The sequence below is a fragment of the Dreissena polymorpha genome, chromosome 4 (assembly GCF_020536995.1).
Source record: "Dreissena polymorpha isolate Duluth1 chromosome 4, UMN_Dpol_1.0, whole genome shotgun sequence".
Lineage (NCBI taxonomy): Eukaryota > Metazoa > Mollusca > Bivalvia > Myida > Dreissenidae > Dreissena > Dreissena polymorpha.
This window is the reverse complement of record NC_068358.1, coordinates 39,870,307-39,896,045: the sequence shown is the minus strand read 5'-3', so window position 1 is coordinate 39,896,045 and position 25,739 is coordinate 39,870,307. Positions and strand designations below refer to the sequence as shown.

At 36.9% G+C, this 25,739-nt stretch overlaps 1 protein-coding gene across 1 annotated transcript in view; it reads right to left on the bottom strand.

Annotated features, from left to right (window-relative positions):
- LOC127878365 (uncharacterized) overlaps positions 1–24,385 on the bottom strand; it is a 68,355-nt gene extending 43,970 nt beyond the window's left edge. The window contains exons 1-6 of the mRNA XM_052424891.1: positions 24,142–24,385; positions 22,364–22,474; positions 11,612–11,816; positions 7,999–8,161; positions 2,556–2,702; positions 1,162–1,268 (exon numbers count right to left, since the gene is read on the bottom strand). Coding sequence (XP_052280851.1) covers positions 1,162–1,268; positions 2,556–2,702; positions 7,999–8,161; positions 11,612–11,816; positions 22,364–22,474; positions 24,142–24,292 — 884 coding nt within the window. The 5' untranslated portion in view covers positions 24,293–24,385. The remainder of the gene's footprint in view (positions 1–1,161; positions 1,269–2,555; positions 2,703–7,998; positions 8,162–11,611; positions 11,817–22,363; positions 22,475–24,141) is intronic.
- Between the last annotated feature and the right edge of the window lie 1,354 nt (positions 24,386–25,739).

Sequence of the window (25,739 nt, the reverse complement as noted above, 5' to 3'; positions counted from 1 at the left end):
TAAACGAATTATCGTTGAATTAATTACGCACAACTAAATGTTTCGTTCGATTCTGAAATGAGCATTATTAAATTTGTAATCCAAATTTCGGAAACACGCTTCCGAAATGTAATGCTAACGCGTCAATAAAAAAAGTGCTTTATTCTTTTTCTCAATAAAAAGCGCGCGAAAATTATACAGACATGTAGAACAGTCGCGTGCAAAGTGTGGGTGTATTTGTGTTGTATAAAACGGGAACATCACGTCAGGCGATTTACGCGAGTTCAGTGAGAAAAAAACGCCCAATTGGAAGTTATTTCATCACATCTTTAAATAGTAACAAATGCCAAAATGTATTTGATATTTAAGAAAATTGGTGAATGTTTGTGTTTTGTTTTATTCTTGAGCATTTTTATAGTAAACATTTACCAGAATTTGCTTTAAAACTGGAATATACAGGATTATCGGGTAATTGGCGAGTTATAATTCTAGTACAAGTAAGCAATATATTGTGATATATTGCAATACAGGATTTTGAACTGACAATATATCGCAATACGATTTTTGGCGTATTGTTGCAGCACTAGATCTGAAGTCAATCTTCTGACAACATAATTGCTGTGAAACTAAGGTCTGAAGTCAATCTACTGACAACAGATTCGCTGAGAAACTAAGGTCTGAAGTCAATCTACTGGCAACGGCATTGCTGAAAAACTGAGGTCTGAAGTCAATCTACTGACAACAGAATTGCTGAGAAACTAAGGTCTGAAGTCAATCTACTGACAACAGAATAGCTGAGAAACTAAGGTCTGAAGTCAATCTACTGACAACATAATTGCTGAGAAACTAAGGTCTATAGTAAATCTACTGACAACAGAATTGCTGAGACACTAAGGTCTGAAGTCAATCTACTGACAACAAAATTTTGCTGAGAAATTAACGCCTAAAGCCAATCACCTGACAACATAATTACTGAGAAACTATGACCTGAAGCCAATTTTTTGACAACAGAATTGCTGAGAAAATAGGAAATGAAGCCAATTTTCTGAAAACAGAATTGCTGAGAAACTAAGGCCTAAAGATAATATTCGGATAACAAAACTGCTGAGAAACTAAGGTCTGAAGCCAATCTTCAAAACTAAAAACATATTGCTGAGAAACAAGCAGCCAGTAGATGAATACCTGAAAATATACTTCCTCTCAGCCCTGCCTGACGTAGACTCCCATTTGTCTCTAAAGTGTTTGTGCAATAGATTCTCTGGCACTTCAGTCTTCCGATGCATCTCCTCCTGAATCAATAAGTGGCAACAAGCTTTCAAAGGGTCATGCACCGCAGTTATTGAAATAATCAGTTAAACTATACAAGCCTGAATTCTTATATTAGAATGGTAAAATCCCATCTATATAAGTGAGAATCTGTGCAAGAATTAACAAGGTCACTTATAGTCACGGTCCAAAATCAAAAAGCTGCTAAACTCCCAAGTTAAATGATATTTTTCAATTTTTATGCCCTCGAAGGAGGGCATATAATGATCGGACTTCCGTCCGTCTGTCCGTCACACTTTGCATTTAGGTTTCGAAAAATGCTCATAATTTCTATGCTGCTTCAGATAGCAATTTCATATTTGACATGCATGTGTATATGGACAAGGCCTTTCCATACGCACACAAGTTTTGACCCTTGTGACCTTGACCCTTGAACTTAGGGTTTGCGTTTAGGTTTCGAAATCTGCGTTTAGGTTTCGAAAAAAGCTCATAACTTCTACGTCCCTTGAGCTATAACCTTCATATTTGGTATGCATGTGTTTATGGACAAAGCCTTTCCATACGCACAAAAATTTTGACCCCTGTGACCTTGACCTTGAACTTAGGGTCTGTGTTTACATGTAGGTTTCAAAATCTGCGTTTAGGTTTCGAAAAATGCTCATAACTTCTATGTCCCTTGAGATAAAGCCTTCATATTTGGTATGCACGTGTATATGGAGAAGGCCTTTCCATACGCACACAAATTTTGACCCCTGTGACCTTGACATTGAATTTAGGGTCCGCGTTTAGGTTTTGAAATCTGCGTTTAGGTTTCGAAAAATGCTATAACTTTTTTTCAAAGCGTTTATAGGGGGCATATGTCATCCTATGGTGACAACTCTTGTTCATTTTCTTTTAAGAAGAAAACATTGCAATTTTATTAAAATTTGATCTGAAAAATTACCTCAAGCACAACTGAAATTGCCCCCATGGAGCTCTGTTAGAACAGGCCATGGTCATACAAAACCTACTTTTAGAATTGGGGTTTGAGGTACATTAAATTCACAAGTGAAATAAAATGGAGTATTTGTGGAGTACTATATGTAATTTGTGATCAGTTAGAGCAAGCGCATGATTTGATGACCGATACAACTCAACAAATCTCCATAGGTGTAATAAACAAACATCAATTTTTCGACAAACTTACAAAAAAATCATGCTTTATAACAAGCCACTCTGTGGATATGTGTTATATATACTGTTTACTTAAACAAATAAATAGAAAAAATGCTTTTTAATTTCATTGGAACTTCCAATATATCGTAAGCTACCTGTTGCTTGTGTCTGTTGACCTCCCCAGGGATCCATGTCTTGGGGTTGCTAGCGCCCTGGAACCACTTCCTCCCACTACTGTCCCCATCACTGCGGCCTACTGGACTCGGGCTTTTCCTTTGAGGAGTCATCCATGTGCTTGTCAACTGAAAAGCAGGACATGACATAAATGATAGACAAGAGAAGTTTGCAAACATGTATGCCCCCCACGTGGACTAGTAGCAAAGTCGCCCCTGTGAAATCAGCTTAGATCTCTTTATTTGAAAATTATCAGGGGTCATCCTTCGTCAGCCAGAATACTTATTTACATCATCTTAATAGTTCTCTATCAGGGCTTTTTTTCCTTCTTAGTGAATGGCCGTGGACGGTCATTTCACAATCTCGACATTGACATTTTACAAAACTAAAACCACCACACTGTGAAATCAGACTATTTTTTGGCTCAAAACTGTCTAACCATTTTAATAATCCAGTAAATTAGCAACAGTAAAAGTTCACATAATCATTCATGTGTTTAAAATTACATTAACACAAGCTTTCACCATTATGAAATTTCAAGTAGCATCATTGTTTACTCTTATTTCAAAATAAGGTTCAACTTGCGTACGAAACATTGTGCACGGATGGAAATAGCTGTGTAGATCTATTTATGAACAATATCACTCTGTTTGTCCTAAATCATGATGAACTTTGGACATAAAGTTGTTATATCGACAAACACAGGTTATAATTGGAAGTAGGATCCAGCAGTATGCAAGTAAACAAGGTAATGTTTATAATGTGACATATTTTCTTGACCCTATAAAAACTGTCAATGATGTTGGCAGCATAAATAAATGTGTTGGAATTAATAAATGCAAGCTGTATATTTCCTACAAATAACAATGATCATGCTTAGTTTAAATCAGAAAAATGCAGTTTATGCAATATAATGGTGACAAATATGTTTAATTGCACTCTGAATTTTGTCAATATGATAGACAAACAATTCTTCAAGATATCAGTCCAGCATATTTTAAGCATGCTTTTAAGCTCTCTCCATCAAAAAATCTCCATGAGCTTAGTTTCTGGTCAAGCTAATAAACGTGATCCGAAACAATCACTATGTTCATTTTACACATGAAAAATGTCAACAATTCTGTCAATGTCTGAAGGGGAGAAATTCTGCAAAGTTTTTAGTCCAACAAATGTCATTATTTGTTTTCAACTGCTTACAATATGTTTTCATATTTAAGCAAGAAAATGTATTGACAGTGGTTAGACACATGTAGTTCTATGATTTTAGATACAGTTTACCAGTCTAAATGTTGTTGATCAGATGATTTGAACGTGTGTTGTTATTTAGTGAAAGAAAGAGTCCAGACAATTAAAACATGAGTTTAATGCATTAATTAAAGAAATTTTATAATTATACATGCTTTTAACTTTATAATTCATTATCATAAAAAAATTGATTTTCACAATTTTTGTAAGTTCGCAACTCATTTTTTTCACAATTTTCAGAACTTCCAGACTCAATTTTCACAATTTCTAAATGTTTGCAACTCATTTTTCCACGAAGTCAGGGGCCGAAGGCCAATTCACAAAGGCAGGAAAAAAAAACTTTACTCAGGAATGTGTGGTTACTGAAAATCCTCTTGCAGACTTTTAATTCTTAGTGATGACTAACCGAAAAACCAACTTCAATATACATGTATCACATCAATGAGAAGGTAAATAAACTTTAATGAAGGTCTAAACATATTTGATAAATATTCTTTGTGTTTAAAGCCAAAGACCTTTTTATGACAATTCATTCAAGCACTACCTGTCACATTTGATCTTGTGAGAATTCACTTAAACAAGATGTGTTTGTGAAACACAATGTCCCCCTATATGACGTTTGACCTTGAAGGATGACCTTGACCCTTCACCACTCAAAATGTGCAGCTCCATGAGATACACATGCATGTCAAATATAAAATTGCTAGCTTCAATATTGCAGAAGTTACATTACATGAGCAATTTTGACCCATATATTTGACCTAGAAGGATGACCTTGACCTTTCACCACTCAAAATGTGAAGCTCCATGAGATACACATGCATACCAAATATCAAGTTGCTATCTTCAATATTGCAAAAGTATTCATAAAATAAGCGATTTGGGCCACATATATTTGACCTCTGACCTTGAAGGATGACCTTGACCTTTCACCACTCAAAATGTGCAGCTCCATAAGTTGCACATGCATGCCAAATATCAAGTTGCTATCTTCAATATTGCAAAAGTATTCATAAAATAAGCGATTTGGGCCACATATATTTGACCTCTGACCTTGAAGGATGACCTTGACCTTTCACCACTCAAAATGTGCAGCTCCATGAGATACACATGCATGCCAAATATCAAGTTGCTATCTTCAATATTGCAAAAGTATTCATAAAATGAGCAATTTTGGCCACATATATTTGACCTCTGACCTTGAAGGATGACATTGACCTTGACCTTTCACCACTCAAAATGTGCAGCTCCATAAGATACACATGCATGCCAAATATCAAGTTGCTATATTCAATATAGCAAAAGTTATTGCAAAATGTTAAAGTTGGCGCAATCCAACCAACAGACCAACAAACAGACAGGGCAAAAACAATATGTCCCCCACTACTATAGTGGGGGACATAAAAATCCATAATAATGTAATTCTCACCAAGTACACAAAATACAATAATCTCTCATGATAATCATTATAGCTCTTAAACATGGACTGTACTTTCATTATATGAGCTATGTCATGCCAAAGTAGGTCCAGCGTTTTTTTTCCCAAAGGGGAAAGGTATCTCTACCCCTACAATTGGGAATTTTTCGAGTAGTGAAATCTTCAAATTGGGAAAAAACGAGTCGCGAAATCAATGAATTGGGAAAAATTCGAGTCGCAAAATTGATGAATAGGGAACCTTTAAAATGCATGTTATCAATCATTAGGGGCTATATTCTGCATCACAAAGCATTTTAAGCTCTAGGTTTTAACGGAAAAACTACTAGTGATGATATTTTGACTATCGTATCATGTCATGTGAAAATTGTGTTACTGCCACTTCAGTAGGAATGTGCCTGTAAATGGAAAAAAATATCATCCAGTGATAGGCATAAGCACTGAGGTTGCATAAAAAATAATATTAATAATTTTGTTTTAGCCCTTAAAAGTCTTACAAGCCCTTCAATGTTTCATGAGAGTTAAATTAAAAACTTAAAAACAAAACAAAAACAACAACAATGGAACTTGTACTGGTTTTAAATCTTTTAACAAAAGACAGTGAGAATAGTCACACGTAACCAAAAAGAGTTTTTAGATTGGAATGCTTTAACAACAATTTTCAAAGGTAAGTCCTATATTTTGTTTTGATTTTTTTTCAAATCATCAAATAAGATATTAAGATCATCTTCCAAAAAATGCTAATGTATATGTTGTAAATAACTATAGTATTTTACACCCATGTCTCATTATTTTAATTTTATGTTAACTTTCATTTTTTATATCCGTATCCGAATAGTTTCTGTCCGGATTTGACACTTAAAAAACTATACATAGATCTTAAGTTATATGCGCATTTCACTCAATACGGTTACGTTTGTTTATGTCAACAAAAATTAGTGTTGAGAAAGTTTATTGATGTAAGGAAGACTGGTCTTTACGATGGAATTCTTTCACGGGAAAAATCAATCACTCGTCGCGGTTATGTAATCCAGTCACATTTTACACAGCGGTTAGAGTTGCGCCCCTTTGAAAAGTTTTGTTTACTTTCTAAGCAACAATGTCCGGCGAAAATAAATGGCCGAAAATAAAAGGCTCGACGATTTCAAAAGATATTTCCAGCGAAAATAAAAGGCACTGGCGATTGGGAACGGCACCTAGAATCGTTCGGAATGGTTGATATCGAGATTGGGAAAGGTTCAATGCTAAAATTGGGATGCCTGCGGTAGGCTTTGGGAAAGGTACCGTTCCCCAGTACTAGTTAAAGAAGGAAACAAGAGCTGTCACCATAGGATGACTTATGCCCCCTATAAACGCTTGATAGAAGTTAGGAGCTTTTTTCGAAACCTAAACACAGATTTCTAAACCTAAACACGGACCTTAAGTTCAAGGTCAAGGTCACAGGGGTCAAAATTTGTGTGCGTATGGAAAGGCCATGTCCGTATACACATGCATACCAAGTATGAAGGTTATATCTCAAGGGACATAGAAGTAATGAGCATTTTTCAAAACCTAAACGCAGATTTCGAAACCTTAACGCGGACCCTAACTTCAAGGTCAAGGTCACAGGGGTAAAAAATTTTGTGCGTATGGAAAGACCTTGTCCATATACACATGCATACCAAATATGAAGGTTATATCTCAAGGGACATAGAAGTTATGAGCTTTTTTCGAAACCTAAACGCAGATTTTGAAACCTAAACGCGGACCCTAACTTCAAGGTCAAGGTCACAGGGTTCAAAATTTTTGTGCGTATGGAAAGGCCTTGTCCATATACACATGCATACCAAATATGAAGGTTATATCTCAAGGGACATAGAAGTTATGAGCATTTTTCGAAACCTAAACGCAGATTTCGAAACCTAAACGCGGACCCTAAGTTCAAGGTCAAGGTCACAGGGGTAAATTTTTTTGTGCGTATGGAAAGGCCTTGTCCATATACACATGCATACCAAATATGAAGGTTATATCTCAAGGGACATAGAAGTTATGAGCATTTTCAAAACCTAAACGCAGATTTCGAAACCTAACCGCGGACCCTAAGTTCAAGGTCAAGGTCATGGGGGTAAAATTTTTTGTGCGTATGGAAAGGCCTTGTCCATATACACATGCATACCAAATATGAAGGTTATATCTCAAGGGACATAGAAGTTATGAGCATTTTTCGAAACCTAAACGCAGATTTCGAAACCTAAACGCAGACCCTAAGTTCAAGGTCAAGGTCATAGGGGTAAAAAAAATTGTGCGTATGGAAAGGCCTTGTCCATATACACATGCATACGAAATATGAAGGTTATATCTCAAGGGGCATAGAAGTTATGAGCATTTTTCGAAACCTAAACGCAAAGTGTGACGGAAAAACAGACAGACGGACAGTCCCATCACTATATGCCACCTTTTCTTCGAAAAGGGGGCATAAAAAAACGCTGAGGTCTTACATGCCATAAATCACTCCACACTAGCCTGCACATTTGCAGTCTGGTCAGAAGCTAGGCTGTCAGCTAAAACGTCATATACCAGTTAGGTTTTGTGGTCTCATTGGAAAACAAAGCAGTGCCGAACAAGACTTTGCAAATGTGTTGGCTGGTCTAGAGCTTAACCAGCGCATATGGCATAAGACTCATTTTCGCATGTAACATATAAAGTTTAATCTCATCTTGTAGCTTCATTGTTCTTCAACTGAGAAATATATATTCCCAGGTTACATAAGGCAACCAACCTGATGGTGACTTAAGTGTCCCTCCCTGCTGCATCTGTTTGAATCGCTCCAAAAAATTGCCATCATTCACAAGCAGGTTGGGCTTTGGTGTGTCCACAGTCTTGGCTGGTGTGATAGGCTTGGACTTCCCAGGCATTCTAATGGCTGGCCTAGAATTATTCTCACCCTCAGTATATTGTAACAAAATAGTTCATGTACGAATTAAACAATTCATTATAAGCATAATACAATCTGTGTCTTCTTATATTTATAGGTATTTTTCTTTAACATTCCCCATATCCTAGACAAGTTAGATTTTTTTTGTAGCAGCAGTAAAATATGAACGGATGTGTAAAGCTGACCAGAAAATGATTCATGTGTGGTATTGTTAATGAAAACAATCAAATTTGTGACATGAGTCAATCTTACGACCAAAATAAAGTAACAAAGCACCGTACCACAAGTCTTGTCATCTTCAAGATACTTGGCCAACTTGGGCAAAGTATAGTTTACTATATTATAGAGAAAATATATGAGATTAGAATGGCAACAATCAGGTTGATTTGAAGTTCCCTAGTTACCCCTTTTACTACACGTATTGACTACCACAAGCAACCAAAAAACAAAATTTCTGATTGTTTTGTTTCATATATGCTTTCAAGCAGAATGATGAGTGGCATATTTTTCAGATATGCAAAAGTTTAGACATTCTGATCTCGCAAAACAAAAGTAAATAAAGGGATAATACAATTTATTTTTATAATGACTATGAAGGAGTCTGCAATTTTTTTACACAAAAACAAGTCCGAGTCTAATTTCCAGGAGTCTTGAACTACCTGACTCCTGTTAGTGTTGAACAATGGTTCTATGCTGCAATACATACTTTTATACCAATTTTCATTATCTTTGTTAAAATTGTATAATCTGCTTTACAGCATTTTTACTCTATTTAAGTTGATCCTAAAAATGGCACAATTTTCTATGCAACCATTTTCCCCAATTTTAAAGTCAAAATCCCTATTCACAAAAACTAATCCAAATTCACAGAAAAAAAATCGGCAATGTGTATGCTTTCTTTTTGCCTCAAAAATTGAGTGAGGCTCAAATCATTACTCCAACAAGCTTTGATGATTGGTATTGATTGGTTACCGTTGTAAGAATACTTTGTTCTGTTCGAGAAAAGGGATCCTTAGGATAAAAATGTAAAAGATACATTTTCACAAATTAATCCCCATTGAAAGTATTACAGATTTATCTTTAAACTAGAAATGGCGCGGCAGTGGCCGACGCGTATCCCGACGCCGAATGTTTGACCTAGGTGTGCCCCAGGGTTGGTAATGGGGCCATGCATAGCTGAGATTGACCGTATTGTCATAAGAGAAGTTCATCATCAATTAGAAGTGAATTGGTGTAGAAATGAAGAAGTTATAGTAAAAGGCAATTTTGGGTGGGTGTGACATATGTGGGCAGGGCGCCCCAGGGTTGGTAATTGTGCCATGCATAGTTGAGATTGACCGTATTGTCATAAGAGAAGTTCAGTATCAATTTGAAGTGAATCGGTGTAGAAATGAAGAAATTATAGTAAAAGGCAATTTTGGGCGGGTGTGGTCTATGTGGGCGGGGCCCCAGGGTTGGTAATGGGGCCATGCATAGTTGAGATTGACCGTATTGTCATAAGAGAGGTTCAGTATCAATTTGAAGTGAATCGGTGTAGAAATGAAGAAATTATAGTAAAAGGCAATTTTGGGTGGGTGTGGTCTATGTGGGCGGGGCGCCCCAGGGTTGGTAATGGGGCCATGCATAGTTGAGATTGACTGTATTGTCATAAGAGAAGTTCAATATCAATTTGAAGTGAATCGGTGTAGAAATGAAGAAATTATAGTAAAGGCAATTTTGGGTGGGTGTGGTCTATGTGGGCGGGGCCCCAGGGTTGGTTATGGGGCCATGCATAGTTGAGATTGACCCTAATGTCATAAGAGAAGTTCAGAATCAATTTGAAGTGAATCCATGTAGAAATGAAAAAATTATAGTAAATGGAATTTTTTGGTGGGTGTGGCCTATGTGGGCGGGCACCCCAGGGTTGGGATTGGGGCCATGCATAGTTGAGATTGACCCTAATGTCATAACAAAAGTTCAGTATCAATTTGAAGTGAATCCGTGTAGAAATGAAAAAATTATAGTAAATGGAAATTTTTGGTGGGTGTGGCCTATGTGGGCGGGGCGCCCCAGGGTTGGGAATGGGGCCATGCATGGTTGAGATTGACCGTATTGTCATAAGAGAGGTCCAGTATCAATTTGAAGTGAATCGGTGTAGAAATAAAGAAGTAAATGTAAAATAACCTAAAAAAATGAGTGATAATTTCTGACACGGCCCCACCCCAACCGCTATAACTTTTGACCCAGTGGTCAGATCAAAATTCTAAATAGTGCAGGGTCGCACATATGCTCATAGCTACCATGTGTGTAAGTTTCAAGGTTCTAGTGCTTTTAGTGTAGGAGGAGATAGTGGCCAGGACGGACGGACAGACAGACAGACAGACGGACGGATGGACGGACGGACGGCGGAGATAACCACAATATCCCCACCTTTTTTTCAAAAAGCGTGGGGATAATAAAATATTGTTCAGAAGAGCAGACCTTAATAAGTTACGGGTTCAATAGCACAGATACACATCCATCGAAGTCACAGTAAATACATTTAACACTACTCTAGCATACTGTTTTCAGATGTTGATAATAATGTTCCACCAACAACCTCGTCTATTGACACAAACCTGGTTCATTCAGAGGCAAGTTGTCCTATGGAACCTGAGGCTAAGAGTCCCAATTAAGGCAGTGAAAGCTGATACCCTCAAGTATAGCTTCAGTTGAAAAAGTGTTCATTTAAATGAACACATTCTCTACTGTTAATACAAAAAGGCTTTAGCAGGATTAACTTACCATTTTGATGTTTACGTATTGGTCAAGAGATAAATCACTGGGTAGTGAACATATTGACAAGATTATTGACATTCTCAGGACCATATAAACTATGGAAATTAACCAGGACAATTGTTGAATTATTGTTTTAAATAAATATAATAAACAAGATGTTAAACAGTTGATTTGTTAAAGTTTATTACATGTAACTATGGTTATTATTTGTACAAGCTTTATGCAATTTTCAGCATAATGTTTACATTTTCAAATTTGGATGAAAATTACCCTCTTTTTCCCATATTGGCGAGGATAACGCTGCAATATATATAACCTATCAAACCAAAATTTGTCCTATTAAAATACAAGAATTTTTCTTCAATAATCTGCAACCAATTTAATTGTAAATGAAATCTTGTCTTTGTTTGTTCCATTTGGTTTTCCCCACTGTCCTCAGTATTTCACTCATATCAATAGCGTTCAATTACCCAACTCACACTTTTCCTCGGTTAGCAGGTTCTCAGTACTGAATGGACAAAATTATGCTAGTAAATGACAACTGTCCTAATTGAAACAGAGGTGGGAAGACCATTGAAATAGAGACACACAAACACACACATACAATGACAGACCAAAAACAACATACCCCCGATCATTCGATCCAGGGGCATAAAAACTTATGACAGACCCCATATGGTACTCACAGTTTGGGTGCAGGGGCCGGCAAAGGAAGATCCTTAGCCGCCTGTTTCTGCTTAGCATCAATTCTGGCTTGAATCTGACGCCTCTTCTCTTCAATAATGCGCTCCTGATCATTCATCTGCGCCATTTTGTCACGGTACGTGGTGATCGAGTACCCAGAGCCTGTGTAAGCCTGCGAGGGACCGCGACCGGCAAGAGACGGTCCTGCTGCAATCAGATGTCAGGCATATCATAGTGAATAATGTGAAGTTTGCTCATAACTGGGTGTTCTTCATTCAGAAAGATTTAGGGTTTAAGTTTAATTTACCTGAACAAAATTGTAACTTAAATATACAGATATGTCAAGTGTGTTTTGTAGTTTATGGATATTTGGGTGTTGAAGAGTGTCTCATCAGTAGATACATGTCAAGTTCATTATGGAAGAAACATGGTATGGTTTGAGGTCTTTTTTTGTGTACAACTGTATATACAATAAATTTGATGATGTATGTATTGCTATATGACTGTATTTAAATGCGTTTATGAAATAAAAACTTTCTGTTCATTAATATTGCATTTGTTGCTTTCCTTATTTCCGAGTTTAATGTAGACTTCTGGCACCGGCTTTAATAGTCCATTTTATAACCAATTAAAGGCATAACTATTACAAGTCACAGTAAGCTTGACCCTCAGTGTCTCTGTTGATTCAGTGTTGTTATACTTTCTGGTTCTTTTGGGATCATGGAGTGTATATCATATTATTTATTATTTATAATATATTAAACAGAGCTTCTTTTGTTTCTGTCAGTAGCATTACCGTTACTAATTTCACAAATCCTTATCTGAAGCTCTGAAAAGTTGTAAACTTGGTTCCGGTATTATTGTCTATTCTGTCGCGTGATTTCCGGTAAATCGTAAATCGGTAAAAAACATTATGTCTGCGCTGCGGGCAGGGGAAGGCCGGCTAAACCCAAAGAAGCAGTTAAAAAAACACCTTGTTGGCATATAATGGCCACATATCGTCGTCTAACCATCCTGACATTCAATATGTAACCCCAGAAAAAGACATTGTTGCCCCGATATTAAAACTTTGATTGCATCGGTGGCTAAAAACGCTTAGAAAACACTATGGGAAACGGATCCAAACAAAAACTGTGGGAGATTGGAAAACCAAATATGATTTGCTTGTCACCGAGGAAATAGAAGACGTTTTAAATGAGACAGTGACATTAGTGTTCATTTACTTAGCTTACCTAATTGGCTTGTGTTTTTTTGTCAAGAAAAATGAAGAAATAGTATTTAGTCATGAGTTTTATTGTTAACTTGTATTTGCATCATAATTCAGAGTGGAAAACCTAATAAAGTGACTGTTTAAGTAAGCTAAATTTATTTATTATAATTGCTGCAAATGTTTCTGTAAAGTCAGTTATACACCCTTCAATATCCTAGAACACTGGTAGAACAGTACTACCTGTATTTTTTTATATGGTAGTACAGTACTAATTTATTTTCAGCTTTCAGTGCTTTCCACAGTTGTAGAGCGAAATGACGTTAATTGGTGCATTATGACTCTTGAAGAAAAAACAGCAATAAAGTCATTGATAACATTTGTGAAAATTGTTTCCCGCATAGAAACGCATAATCCTGTCTCGATTGATTCCTTAATACATCCGTATCAACCATACTTTCTATCTATTACTGCATACTTACTTCTTTTCCCGTCGCTTCTCATTACCCGATAATCCTGTATATTCCAGTTTTAAAAACAAATTCTGGTAAATATTTACGATAAAAGTGCTCAAGAATTTCAAGAAACACAAACATTCGCCATTTTTCTCAGGTATCAAATAAAATTTGGCGTATGTTACTATTTAAAGATGTGATGAAACAACATCCAATTGGGGTGTTTTTTCCCCACTCAACACGCGTAAATCGCCTGACGTGATGTTCCTGTTTTTATACAACACTGAAAACGCCCACACTTTCCATGCGACATTCCACATGTCTGCATAATTTTCGCTGCGCTTTTTATTGAGACAAAGGATAAAGCAATGTTTATTTGACGCTAGAATATGTTAATGTCGCATTAGCAATTAAAATCGGAAGCATGTTTCGGATTACAAATTACATAATGCTAATTTGAGAATCGAACGAAACATTTACATTTGTGCATAATTTATTCAACGATAATTTGTTAAAGCGCATTACCAGTCGAAGAAATGTTTTGACCATATTATGCATAAAATGCACAATATCCACGAAGATAACACGCGGTTGCCATCATCAGTCTTCTAAGTGAGTGGCCTGAGATTTCAATGTGGAGGTGTACACCGTACGTACCGATGAGTGTGTTAGATAACAAGCAAACAAACTGCCATAAAATCACACACTTATGACAATTACGTCACTCATCGTATGCAGGTATGACTGCCTACGAGTGCTGTCGCTCATTCAAAGCGTGCGCTCTCATTGGCCAATACCGATTTTCCATTACAACGACGGTCTGCCTTTAGGCGTGCTTTAGGTGGATAAAGAGATACGTGACGTAATTGTCATAAATTGGCTCTAACAATTTCGCTTTGATCTTAAGAATGCCTAGTTGCAGTTACCGGTAATGAAAAATACACACTGATATACACGGCACTCAATCTATCAAATCTGCGGCCGCATTTCGGCCGCAGTCGGATTCCACCTGAAAAGTATACTTTTTTCCCCTTTTGGGGGGAAAAATTCCCCCTGAAATAAAAATAATATATATATTTTTTTAATAAGATGTGTCTCATGATTATTCTATCTCAATGCTATTTCAATTTAATCTTATCAAACATACTAAATTATGAACAAGAGCTGTCAGAGGACAGCGCGCTCGACTATTTGAGTGCTTGACATAATAACGTAAGCCATCATGGGGAAATTGTTCATATTCAATAATTTATTAAACGATCTTTCAAAAATAAAAAAAGGACAAAATTTTTTTTTTTTTTGGGGGGGGGGGGGGGGTTGAGAGGGGGTATAATGTTGGGTGTGGTCATTTAATCGACGATCTTTCAAAAATAAAAAAGGAGAAAAAAAAACATTTGGGGGGGGGGGAGTAGGGGGGGGGGAGTAGGGGGGGGGGGGGGGGGGTGAGAGGGGGGTATAATGTGGAGTGTGGTAATTTATTAGATGATGTTTAAAAAAAATAAAAAATTTGGGGGGGGGTAGGGGGGTATAATGTGGGGTGTGGTAATTTATTAGATGATGTTTAAAAAAAAATTGGGGGGGGAGGTTGGGGGGGGGGAGGGATTCTGGGTAGGGCCGTGGGTTATTGTTTGGGTGGAATCCATTGTGGTATTCAGGTAAGTGTTGTTTTTTCAAAGTAATAATAAAATGTGATCATAAATAAAGAAGTTATGGCAATTTAAGCAAAATGTTCAATTATCTAAGTGTAAAAGGGGCCATATTAGTGTAAAAGGGGCCATATTATGTCAAAATGCTTGATACAGTGGTTTGCTCTTGTTTATTGGTTGGGGTCATGTTGGTAAACAAGTTTGCAACATATAAAAGCAATATGTCAAAGGATATAGGAAATATTTGGGGTAGTACACAAACTTTAACATAGATTTATCAATAATATGCATATTCTAAGTATAAAAGGGGCAATTATTATGACAAAATGCTTGATAGAGTTGTCTGCTCTTGTTTATAGGTTGGGGTGATGTTGGTAACAAGTATGCAAAATATAAAAGCAATATGTCAAGGGCCAATGAAAATAAATAAGGTAATAGGAAAACTTTAACATTTGCTGCAAATTCTAAGTGGAAAAGGGGCCATAATTTATGACAAAATGCTTGATAGAGTTGTCTGCTCTTGTTTATTGGTTGGGGTCATGTTGGTAAACAAGTATGCAAAATATGAAAGCAATATGTCAAGGGACAATGAAAATAATTGGGGTAGTACGAAAACTTTAACATTTGCACGCTAACGCAGACGGTAACGCCGACGCCGGATTGAGTAGGGTAGCTCCACTATATATATTTCATATCGAGCTAAAAATGAAATGAATATAGTGCAAACATGTGGAAATGTAATTATGAGAGAGTAAGAAAAAAAATCCCCCCAAAAGCGAAACGCCGCGAAAATTCCCCCTCATGAGGGTAGCGACCCGCTTCCCCTAAAATGGATTGAGGGCTTTGTCAGAAATTTTCAAGCGCCCACGGACTCTGTTTTCGGATTACAAGAACCCCAGCGAGGGACAGCTAAATGGCCTGTGGAAAGCACTGGCTTTACTCCTTTTTTTTCTGTCAGTGGCAGTACCGTTACTAATTTCACAAATCCTTATCTGGAGCTCTGTGAATGCACTATGTTAAATATAAAAGGTAACTATTTGTATGTGCAGCAGTGTCTTATAAATCACACTAGCTTTTACACAGTGAGATGCTTTTATTTCAGCAGCCAGTTGAAGTGATCTCATCCCCACAAGATGCAGATTTGATAGATGGGACTCGGCCCCTAAAAGAACTCACAGAAGTTAATGCTGTTATCTTGAACATTGTAATACTATTTCACAGACGAAATATTCTTGGGGGATATGCTTCAGCAATTTTTATTCTCTTGTTACTTTAACTGTCTCTGTTTATATTTAATTAACATAGGCATGGTAATGTACACTTATCACAAATGTTCATAATATTTTGTAAAATTTTAATCATATTGTTACAAAATAGTCGTTATTTACCAGTTAACGGCTTCTTTGAAATATAAGAAACACTATTTACAAGCGATTATTTTTTCCAATTGAGCCGGTTTTGCAATCAATTTTTTTCCCAAAATGGGATTTTCCACGACTCATAATTCCGAAAATTCCAGTGTGGCGTTTTCTCAAAATGGAGCGGAAAAGGCCTGCCTATAGTCGAAACCTTAAGTCGATAACGATATTCAATATTTCACTGTTCCAAATTTCAAAATGACAATGCCAGCAAGTAGTGTGTTGAAACATCATCGTGTTTTTTAGATTGCATGCAAAGAATAACGTCTGTAGGCTGCCATTCACTGATTCAGGTAAACTTAATGTGTTAATGAAGTTTATTCATCGCTTTCCTTAATTGGTAGTCCAACTTGTTGACGCTCTCAAATATTAAGCTACTTTTTATATTGGAAATATTTGGAGCTTCAAAAAGGGCTGGCATTTAAAATATGTTGGACTGTTTTCCTTCTTTGTCTTTATTGTTGCGCAAGGATTTTGTTTGAAAAATTCAAGCCCCGATATAAGACACTTAATATCAACGGATTGCAATAATATTTACATACCTGTGTAGATATTCATTTCTCGATAATGTTCCGTTAAAATTATGTAATGACACTTTGAATTTTGCACGCCTGAGCAATTTAAATCCAACCGATATTCAATTTTTCAATATCTCTCGATTCGCTCGCTGTGTAGATATAAAATCGATTACACGACCGCGATGTAAAGCATCTGGTTTAAATGTGGAAGAATAAACAGCGTAAAATACAGTTTGCGTTCGTCTGTTGTGATGCAGAGCGTTACACAGTAAACCGATGTTATAATTTTCTGGATTAATTTAGCATTGTTGTTTTTCTAAATTGACAATTAAAAAGTTCTGAAATAAATTACATCTTTTATTTTTATACTGTACATAAATAATATTGATACAGATCGCACAGTATACCGTCCTATGTAACGTAAGAATGTAAGGACATAAAACAACACAGACAGAGGTGCGAAAAAGACATGCATAACAAGATGTGTTTGTGAAACACAATGATCCCCCTATACGACGTTTGACCTTGAAGGATGACCTTGACCCTTCACCACTCAAAATGTGCAGCTCCATGAGATACACATGCATTTCAAATATAAAATTGCTAGCTTCAATATTGCAGAAGTGACATTACATGAGCAATTTTGACCCATATATTTGACCTTGAAGGATGACCTTGACCTTTCACCACTCAAAATGTACAGCTCCATGAGATACACACGCATTCCAAATATCAAGTTGCTATCTTCAATATTGCAAAAGTATTCATAAAATAAGCAATTTGGGCCACATATATTTGACCTCTGACCTTGAAGGATGACCTTGACCTTTCACCACTCAAAATGTGCAGCTCCATGAGATACACATGCATGCCAAATATCAAGTTGCTATCTTCAATATTGCAAAAGTATTCATAAAATAAGCTATTTGGGACACATATATTTGACCTCTGACCTTGAAGGATGACCATGACATTGACCTTTCACCACTCAAAATGTGCAGCTCCATGAGATACACATGCATGCCAAATATCAAGTTGCTATCTTCAATATGGAAAAAGTATTCATAAAATGAGCGATATTGGCCACATATATTTGACCTCTGACCTTGAAGGATGACCTTGACCTTTCACCACTCAAAATGTGCAGCTCCATGAGATACACATGCATGCAAAATATCAAGTTGCTATATTCAATAGAGCAAAAGTTATTGCAAAATGTTAAAGTTGGCCCAAACAGACCAACCAACCAACAGACCAACCAACCAACCAACAGACAGGGCAAAAACAATATGTCCTCCACTACTATAGTGGGGGACATAAAAACTTGCTGAAGCTTAAAAGAGTGAATAGAAACTGCACCATATCTGTTTTGAACATATGCTTATTAAATTGACAAAGATTAGCATACTAGATCTAGTTAGGTAAAAGTCGGTGTTAAAAGCTCATGTTAAATAAAATTACCCGTACACGTTACGCCGTAATGCCTTCTTCTGATTGATTAATATTTAAATCAGTTTCATGACATGGCTACAGGTCAGTGATTGTTTTGCGTTTTAAGCAGAAGTTTACCTGAAGAATTTATGCCTTTCTAACTTCAAATAGACGATATTTGAGGTAAACATGGACTTCTGAATTAAAACTGAATGAGTGGTAATGTTACAGTTCTTTGCCCTGTTCCGACGGGATTGTGACATCGACAGGCCAAATTGTATCAATACATTCAATGATAAAGAATGTTTATGCTGGGATAGGTCAACTAATTACTTGCCAAAATTATCACAAAAGATTTACCTGAAGCTCAAAGTATTTTTTCTCAGATTTATAAATGCTTACATCCCACTATGTTGCCCTGTTCCGGTGCCTCTTTTCAGTTCCGACGGTTCACCGTTATTTTTACTAACCCGTGAAAATCACTAAAAGGGGTACATTAGGGAAATCCAAAACGTCTTAATATACTGCAGAAATAATATTTGGACAACTATTGGGAACTGGCACCATGTTTAGGTACAAAATTAAAGACAGCGTTATAAAAGGCTATCACCAATTTAAAATAAGGCCTCCAATGCATACCGAGTTAAATGTGGACTTGGAAAATACAAATCTACATGATGAAAATGCAGCATTAGTGTGGATTATACCTATTGAGGACTTTCCTCCAGAAATGAGACAGAATGTTACAGACCAAAGTCGTTTCTTAAGATTGTGTGACATTGCAGGATTGCCCATAGGCCATAAGCCAAGAGGACTAGCTGGTGCATCCAGAAAGATAATAGAATTGGAGGGTAAAATCACCGCTTTAGCCAGTGGAGAGCCCTGCCCTAGCTTTGCACCCTGGCCAGCCCCGGAAGCAACAGGTGGGGGTGTGGTCATTCCATGCGACTACATCATAGCCTGCGCAGAGAATGACTTTAATATCATCTCTGATGCCATAGATAGTATGCCCGAGAAGGAGGCAATGAAGATACAAAAGATGTAAAAAAATGACGCAAAACAAAAATACTTTTGTACATATAATTATGTGCATTGTCTGTTATTAATAAAACATATGAACCATTACTATGACTTTATGTTGGTTTTTTATCGTAATTACAATTATTACATGTAGCTACATAATACAAAGTAGGCCCATTTCTAATACAAGCATTCCAGCTGAAAATTTGACACAAATATGGATACACATTAACAATATCTTAAGCATCCAAGGCTAAGTGTATATTGTACAATGTCACAGTAAACTATTCCAGCAAAGTTACAACAGTCTTAGTGTATATTGTACAATGTCACAGTAAACTATTCCAGCAAAGTTACAACAGTCTTAGTGTATATTGTACAATGTCACAGTAAACTATTCCAGCAAAGTTACAACAGTCTTAGTGTATATTGTACAATGTCACAGTAAACTATTCCAGCAAAGTTACAACAGCGCATATTTTATTTAATTGACACAAAAATGGCAAAAGAATTCTACCCCTTCAGAGGTTAAAGCAGCCTTATCATAGTCATGGTCTTCGGAATACAAGAAACATGGATCCAACTGTTGCATATATCACATTGAACCCAACCATCTGGATCCTCTGAAATTTTCTTACAAACAGAGCAATGATCTGATTTTGTGTTACATGAAGCATCAAATATTAATACTTTTTTAGCTTTAGCCCTTCATGAAACAGTAGCTTTACCTTTAGAACTAGCAGTATGCGGTTTCCCTTTAGGTAGGCAAAGGCCTTTACTTCAAGACTTTGTTTAGATTCCCACTTATTTTCTTTGGTCTTAGCCTTTACTCTTTCTTTAAGAAACTTTTTCTTAGCTGCCTGCTCTTTTCTTGCAAATAGTCTTACAGACTCAAGCTTTCTCAAAGCTGATGTTCTAATGCTTTCTGATGAAGTTAAGCAGTCTGGCAAAGTATCAGAACTTGTTTTCCTTTTCTTACTATACCGGGTAACTACAAGAAGGGAACACAAGGGCCTCCCTAACAGATGCTGACACAATGTCATCAACACCTGAACTACTGGCACAATCAGTATTAACATCACAAACATTTGATTGTGATGTTATTACTGATTCCATCTGATTACTTTCTGACAAAGCTGCAACAACTGCAAGAATAGATGATGGGGACTGATGTGCAGTCAGTGCATTTAAAACATCTGCCCTGACCTCAAGACTAGTACTAGTTAAAACCTCTGCCCCAACTTCAGTACTAGTACTAACAAAAATTGGGCTGACATGAGTACTAACAGACACTGGACTGACCACAGTACTAACGGACACTGGACTGACCATAGTACTAACAGACACTGGACTGACATCAGTACTAGCAGACACTGGACTGACCACAGTACTTATAGACACTGGACTGACCATAGTACTAACAGACACTGGGCTGACATAAGTACTAGTATTTACAGACATTGAGCTGGCCATTGAATTGTTGTTTGTATCTACAGCAACTTTCTCAGAAGATACAAAAGTAACTGATGGCCTTAGACGATCATCAGGAACTTTGGACCGACAAACTGGAAATATGCCAGTTGCCTTAAAACTGTTTATGATTGTCAATGGTTTCAGGGGTTTTTTTTAGAGAAAGGGGAAGACGCTGGACGCTGGGTGAAAGGGGAAAAAAAGAGTGCGAATGAGAGATATTAGGGGAAAAAATAAAAACTGTTCATTTCAATGTCTATAACTCATCAAAAGAGACTTGTCTCTGTCCTTTTTGTTCTTAAACACATTTAACAGGTATTAAAGTCAAAGTCCTTAATAAAGTTGCAGGTGTATATCTAATAATGGGAAATGTTTTCAACTATATTTTTGTACTGGGGCCGGGGGACGATGTCAATTTTGTGATTTCAATTTCATGATGAATGGGTTGACGATCTTGATTTGCTACAGTATTGGAAGGGAAAGGAGCGGCAGCTGCCGATTGTCTACTTTCACTTTCACAATGTTCGATGTTGATTACCTCGGAATCCTGCTGGGTTATAACGGTTTTCGATGATTCTTTCTTAAAAAATGCCTCGATGCGTTCAGTATCTTCCGAGTTCGAATGTTTTATTTTGTTTGTGTAAGATCGCTAATTGTGAGACATTTTTTTCTGTTTTCACGTTTATACCTCGGCTTGCACATAGCCCGGATGAAAATTCGACTGGTTTCCGGTAATTAATTGACGAAACACCCTTCCGGTATCCAGTAAAATAGTCACATGATTATTACGATTAGTTGCCCAGTTTACATGACGTTAATTAAGAGCTATATTTAGAATAACTGGGATTCCCAGATGTTGTGTGTTCGTCTGGAGAGAGAGAGCGCGAATTCGTTGTACATGGTACAAAAAAAATGGATAATTGTCGAATGCCCCAAGGAAAAATAAACATTTCTTTGAGAGAAAATATTATATTTTGGTGAAAAATGATATTTTTGGTGGGGAAATCGTATTTTAAGGGGAAAAATTCTGGTAGGGGAAGACGCCGAATATCGGCGTCACTTTCTTAGTAAAAAAAACCCCTGGGTTTGTAAAACTGCAAATATGCCTCTTGCAGTTTTGCTGCAAAGTTTTCTTTTCCAATGGTTTTCCCAGGATTGTCTCTTGTGAAACTGCCCACAATACCATACCATGCCTTCTTTAAAGGTCCAAAGACACCATTGTCTAAAGGCTGTAGAAAGTGTGTTGCATTCGGGATTAATCGGTACAGTTCAACTCCCTTTTCCTTTGCAAAGGCAAAAATTTCTACATCAATATGGCTGCTTACACTGTCAATTAGTAATATTACAGGTCTTTCTTTACATGCATATTTATCAAAGTGTTTCAGAAATTTCAAAAATGCCTTTGCGTTCATCCACCCTTTATCAGTAAACTCTATATCAGTACCGCTTCTGCTACCAATAAACGGGTCGTAGGCTGTTGGTTTAGGACCAGGATAAATAAAAATGGTGGAATTATATCACCATCAGCGTACCGCAAAACATAGCTGTCAAATGTTGCTTGCTATTACCACTTAAATGAGGCATTCTACCTGGATAATTTGATTTGGTAGGCCCGATTACAGACGCCGCTTTACTTCCCATAGAGAAACCCGACTCGTCTGCGTTGTAAACTCTGTTGGGCTTGTCCAAAAGATGAAGTTCTGAAACAAACTTGTAATAATTGGCAAACCATCTATCAAGTTCTTCACTGATTACCTTAGCACGTGAATTTTCTAAAGATGATTCTTTGCGTATCTCAACTAAATGAGAATTTCTGGCCATAAAGTTGTAGTACCATGTGTAACTAGGTCTATCATTTTTGAACTTGTTTTTACGCTTGTCTTTTTTAAGATACCTTGGACAAAGTCCAAAAATTCACCAACACAAAGGCCCATTCCTCTTTTGAACATCTCCGATAACCACATTGCCAGCTCGTCTTCCTCTTTTTTTACTGAATATTGGCCGAGGCCCATTCCTACTGTCTAAAGATACTTCACCACTCAGTCTACGCCTCAAGAAGCTTTCTGACAAATCATGGTTCCTAGCAGCTCTTGTAATAGGAATACCTCTTCCTACATCTGCTAAGGCCTCTTTCACTCTAATCAATTTACCAGGTGATTTTCTGTAACCCCTTTTATATTTCAAAGTTATTTTTGTAGCTTCTTTCTGTGCTGGGCTCAAATGTTAAGCTTGTGTCTGGGAACTGCATTTACATTTGCATGGAGTCCTGCAGTCTTACCCACTGCTAGAAAGCCTAACTTTTCCCATGTTCCTGTTGAAAAAAAAGAATAAATTTAATAAAAGAGAAACAGAAAATGATTGAAAAGGCATGGTGATATCGGATGTCAATGCCTGCTTACAGTCAATATTTATTGTTTGGGCCATAGGAGTCTATATCTACATGTATACTGCCATGTGTTGGCAATATTTCAATAAACGTTTTCATCAAGATATGGACAGACAGACAGACGAACATAAATAGGTTACTGAAATATAACTGGAGTCTGAGCAACTGACAATACAAAAAAACAAGAGTTGAAAATTGATCAAAAACTGTAAACTTGCAGGAATTTGCTAATTGCCCATAAGGAGCCTCACCACTCAATTAAACGTCAAATCCATCGGAACTGGTCAAAAGTTATCCATTTATTTTTGTTAAAATTTCTTTCAGAGAACATATATTGATTTACATCATATTTTTAACATATGTTGTCTGTACCTGTGCAATAACTTCTGCACTATAAAATTTTCCCTGCCATGCTCAACAAAAATTGGACATGAAACTCATTATTCAAAACGCCATTTTCCTGATTCACAACCGAGTAAAAACAAGTAAACCCGCCATAAAGTATGTTGGGATTTTGTTACCTAGGATAAAGATTTCATCTATCATGTACTGCTTGTTCAACAATGGCACGTGTGCGAGTGAAACGAAACAACGTTTGATTTGTGGCAGCCGTTTTTAACCGGAAGTACATTAGTATTCCATCGGAACCGGTGAAACGTCGGTACAGGGCAACGAACTGTATTTTGCAATTTAACGCAAATTGATGAAAATTTAAACTTTCTGGTTTCCACCACAAAAAAGTTCCTTCACCGATGAGACGTTCCAAAGAATTTAGCCCATATAAAAAGTATCTCTAAATTCTTTGCGCGTCTTATAAATGAGACTACTTAATTGGTAACGAACCGTCGACACCTATTTAGTGATGCGCACTAAATCTGTGCGCAGATTTGCGATTGTCTGTATGAACGGTTGCATATGGACTACAAGAGCCGCAATAGCAAAAATCATCAAAGGCTCGGTGAGTACGTTTATATGGACTACCTGGAAAGGCTGGATTGGCTGGTGCACTAGAAGGTGATGGTCGATCTCGATGGCTGTTTTTTGCCAAGGAATCTTCCTCATGGAACCCCAGTCCTGCCGCGCGCTGCCCTGTGAATTTATTGAAACCAAGACCCTTCTTGTGCGACATCATTAATATCGTTCAATCTCGTTTTCGCAAATACTTGAAGTTAATGTAAACAACAAAATTCGAACCGTCGCCATATTTATTAAGTGCGTGCATATAGGTTACTTGATAATAAAATTTGGTAGGCTACACGACACTTATTAGAGTTCATTTCAAGTGTTTATCCATTTCTGTCCAAAATGATATTTGAATATAGTTGCAATTGTGATCACGAGCTGAAAAATATCGTAAACAGCTTAATCTCTTGGAAAAAAGAAATATTTCATAAAACTTTTGTTATAACCACCATGTGGCCGCCTATAAAGCATATTGTGGACTCTCTGCCTATTTTGCCAAAAGATGGGTATTTTTTGCCAACAGGCGACACTGATTTTACCATGCGAATGATGCGAAAAATATTACTTCTAAATAATACTCACAAGTTGAATATCATATTTGTATTCACTCAAATTATAGCAGGCTAAGATCAACCGCCTGTACTTTCACGCGCAAGTCCGTATGTAAGGTATTTAAAATATAATATAGGAATGCCACATTTGCTTTATCCCTTATTCTCATAGTATGGCCCTCCTCATGGTATTGTGACGTTGATGAAAACTCCTCAAGAAGTGATGGGCAGTAAATGTTTTTCCATTTTTAAGGTTTACTTATTTGCTGTTTATAATGACTATTACGACGATCTTTCTCATGAATTCCGGTTTTTATTAGAGAATAGATCGAAGGTCAAGATTATTACTGACGCTCGATTGGTCATTGTCGGCTCGGGTACTACTTACATGTACCCCGGGTACTCTTAAGTATACTTACATGTACCCCGGGTACGGTAAATATACTTACACGTACCCGGGAATTTTTCACGCTAAATCGGTCGTTTTTGGCAATTTTTTTTTTTAAATTAATGATGTTCACATTTATGTCAAATGTCTGTTAAATTGCCTCTATATTATCGAAACTCATACTCAAAAGCATTTTGATGCATTTTTTTAAAAGAGAAGTTTGTTTAAGGTAAACAATATTGTTTAAAGGTAATCGGGAGCGCGCTTTACGACAACGGATTTTGGGCGGGAATACAACTTGGGTACAGTCTAATATCGACCGGGTACGTGTAAGTATATTTACCGTACCCGGGGTACATGTAAGTATACTTAAGAGTACCCGGGGTACATATAAGTAGTACCCGAGCCGACAATGACCAATCGAGCATTACTGACCGATATTATGATTAAATATTGTCTAGGCATCGAACGAATCAAAATTGTATTTGGGACTGTATGTTTGTCAAGAATAATTTGAAGCTTCGATAGGAATACTATGATTGTAATCGCTCTGTCAAGTCAATCGATTTCGTAAATCGTATTATTATTGGTGACAGCGGTTAGCATTCGATACAATCGTTCAAAAAGTGTCAGTTCAAATCGATACAATTAAACGGACGGAATAACAGAAAACAGAA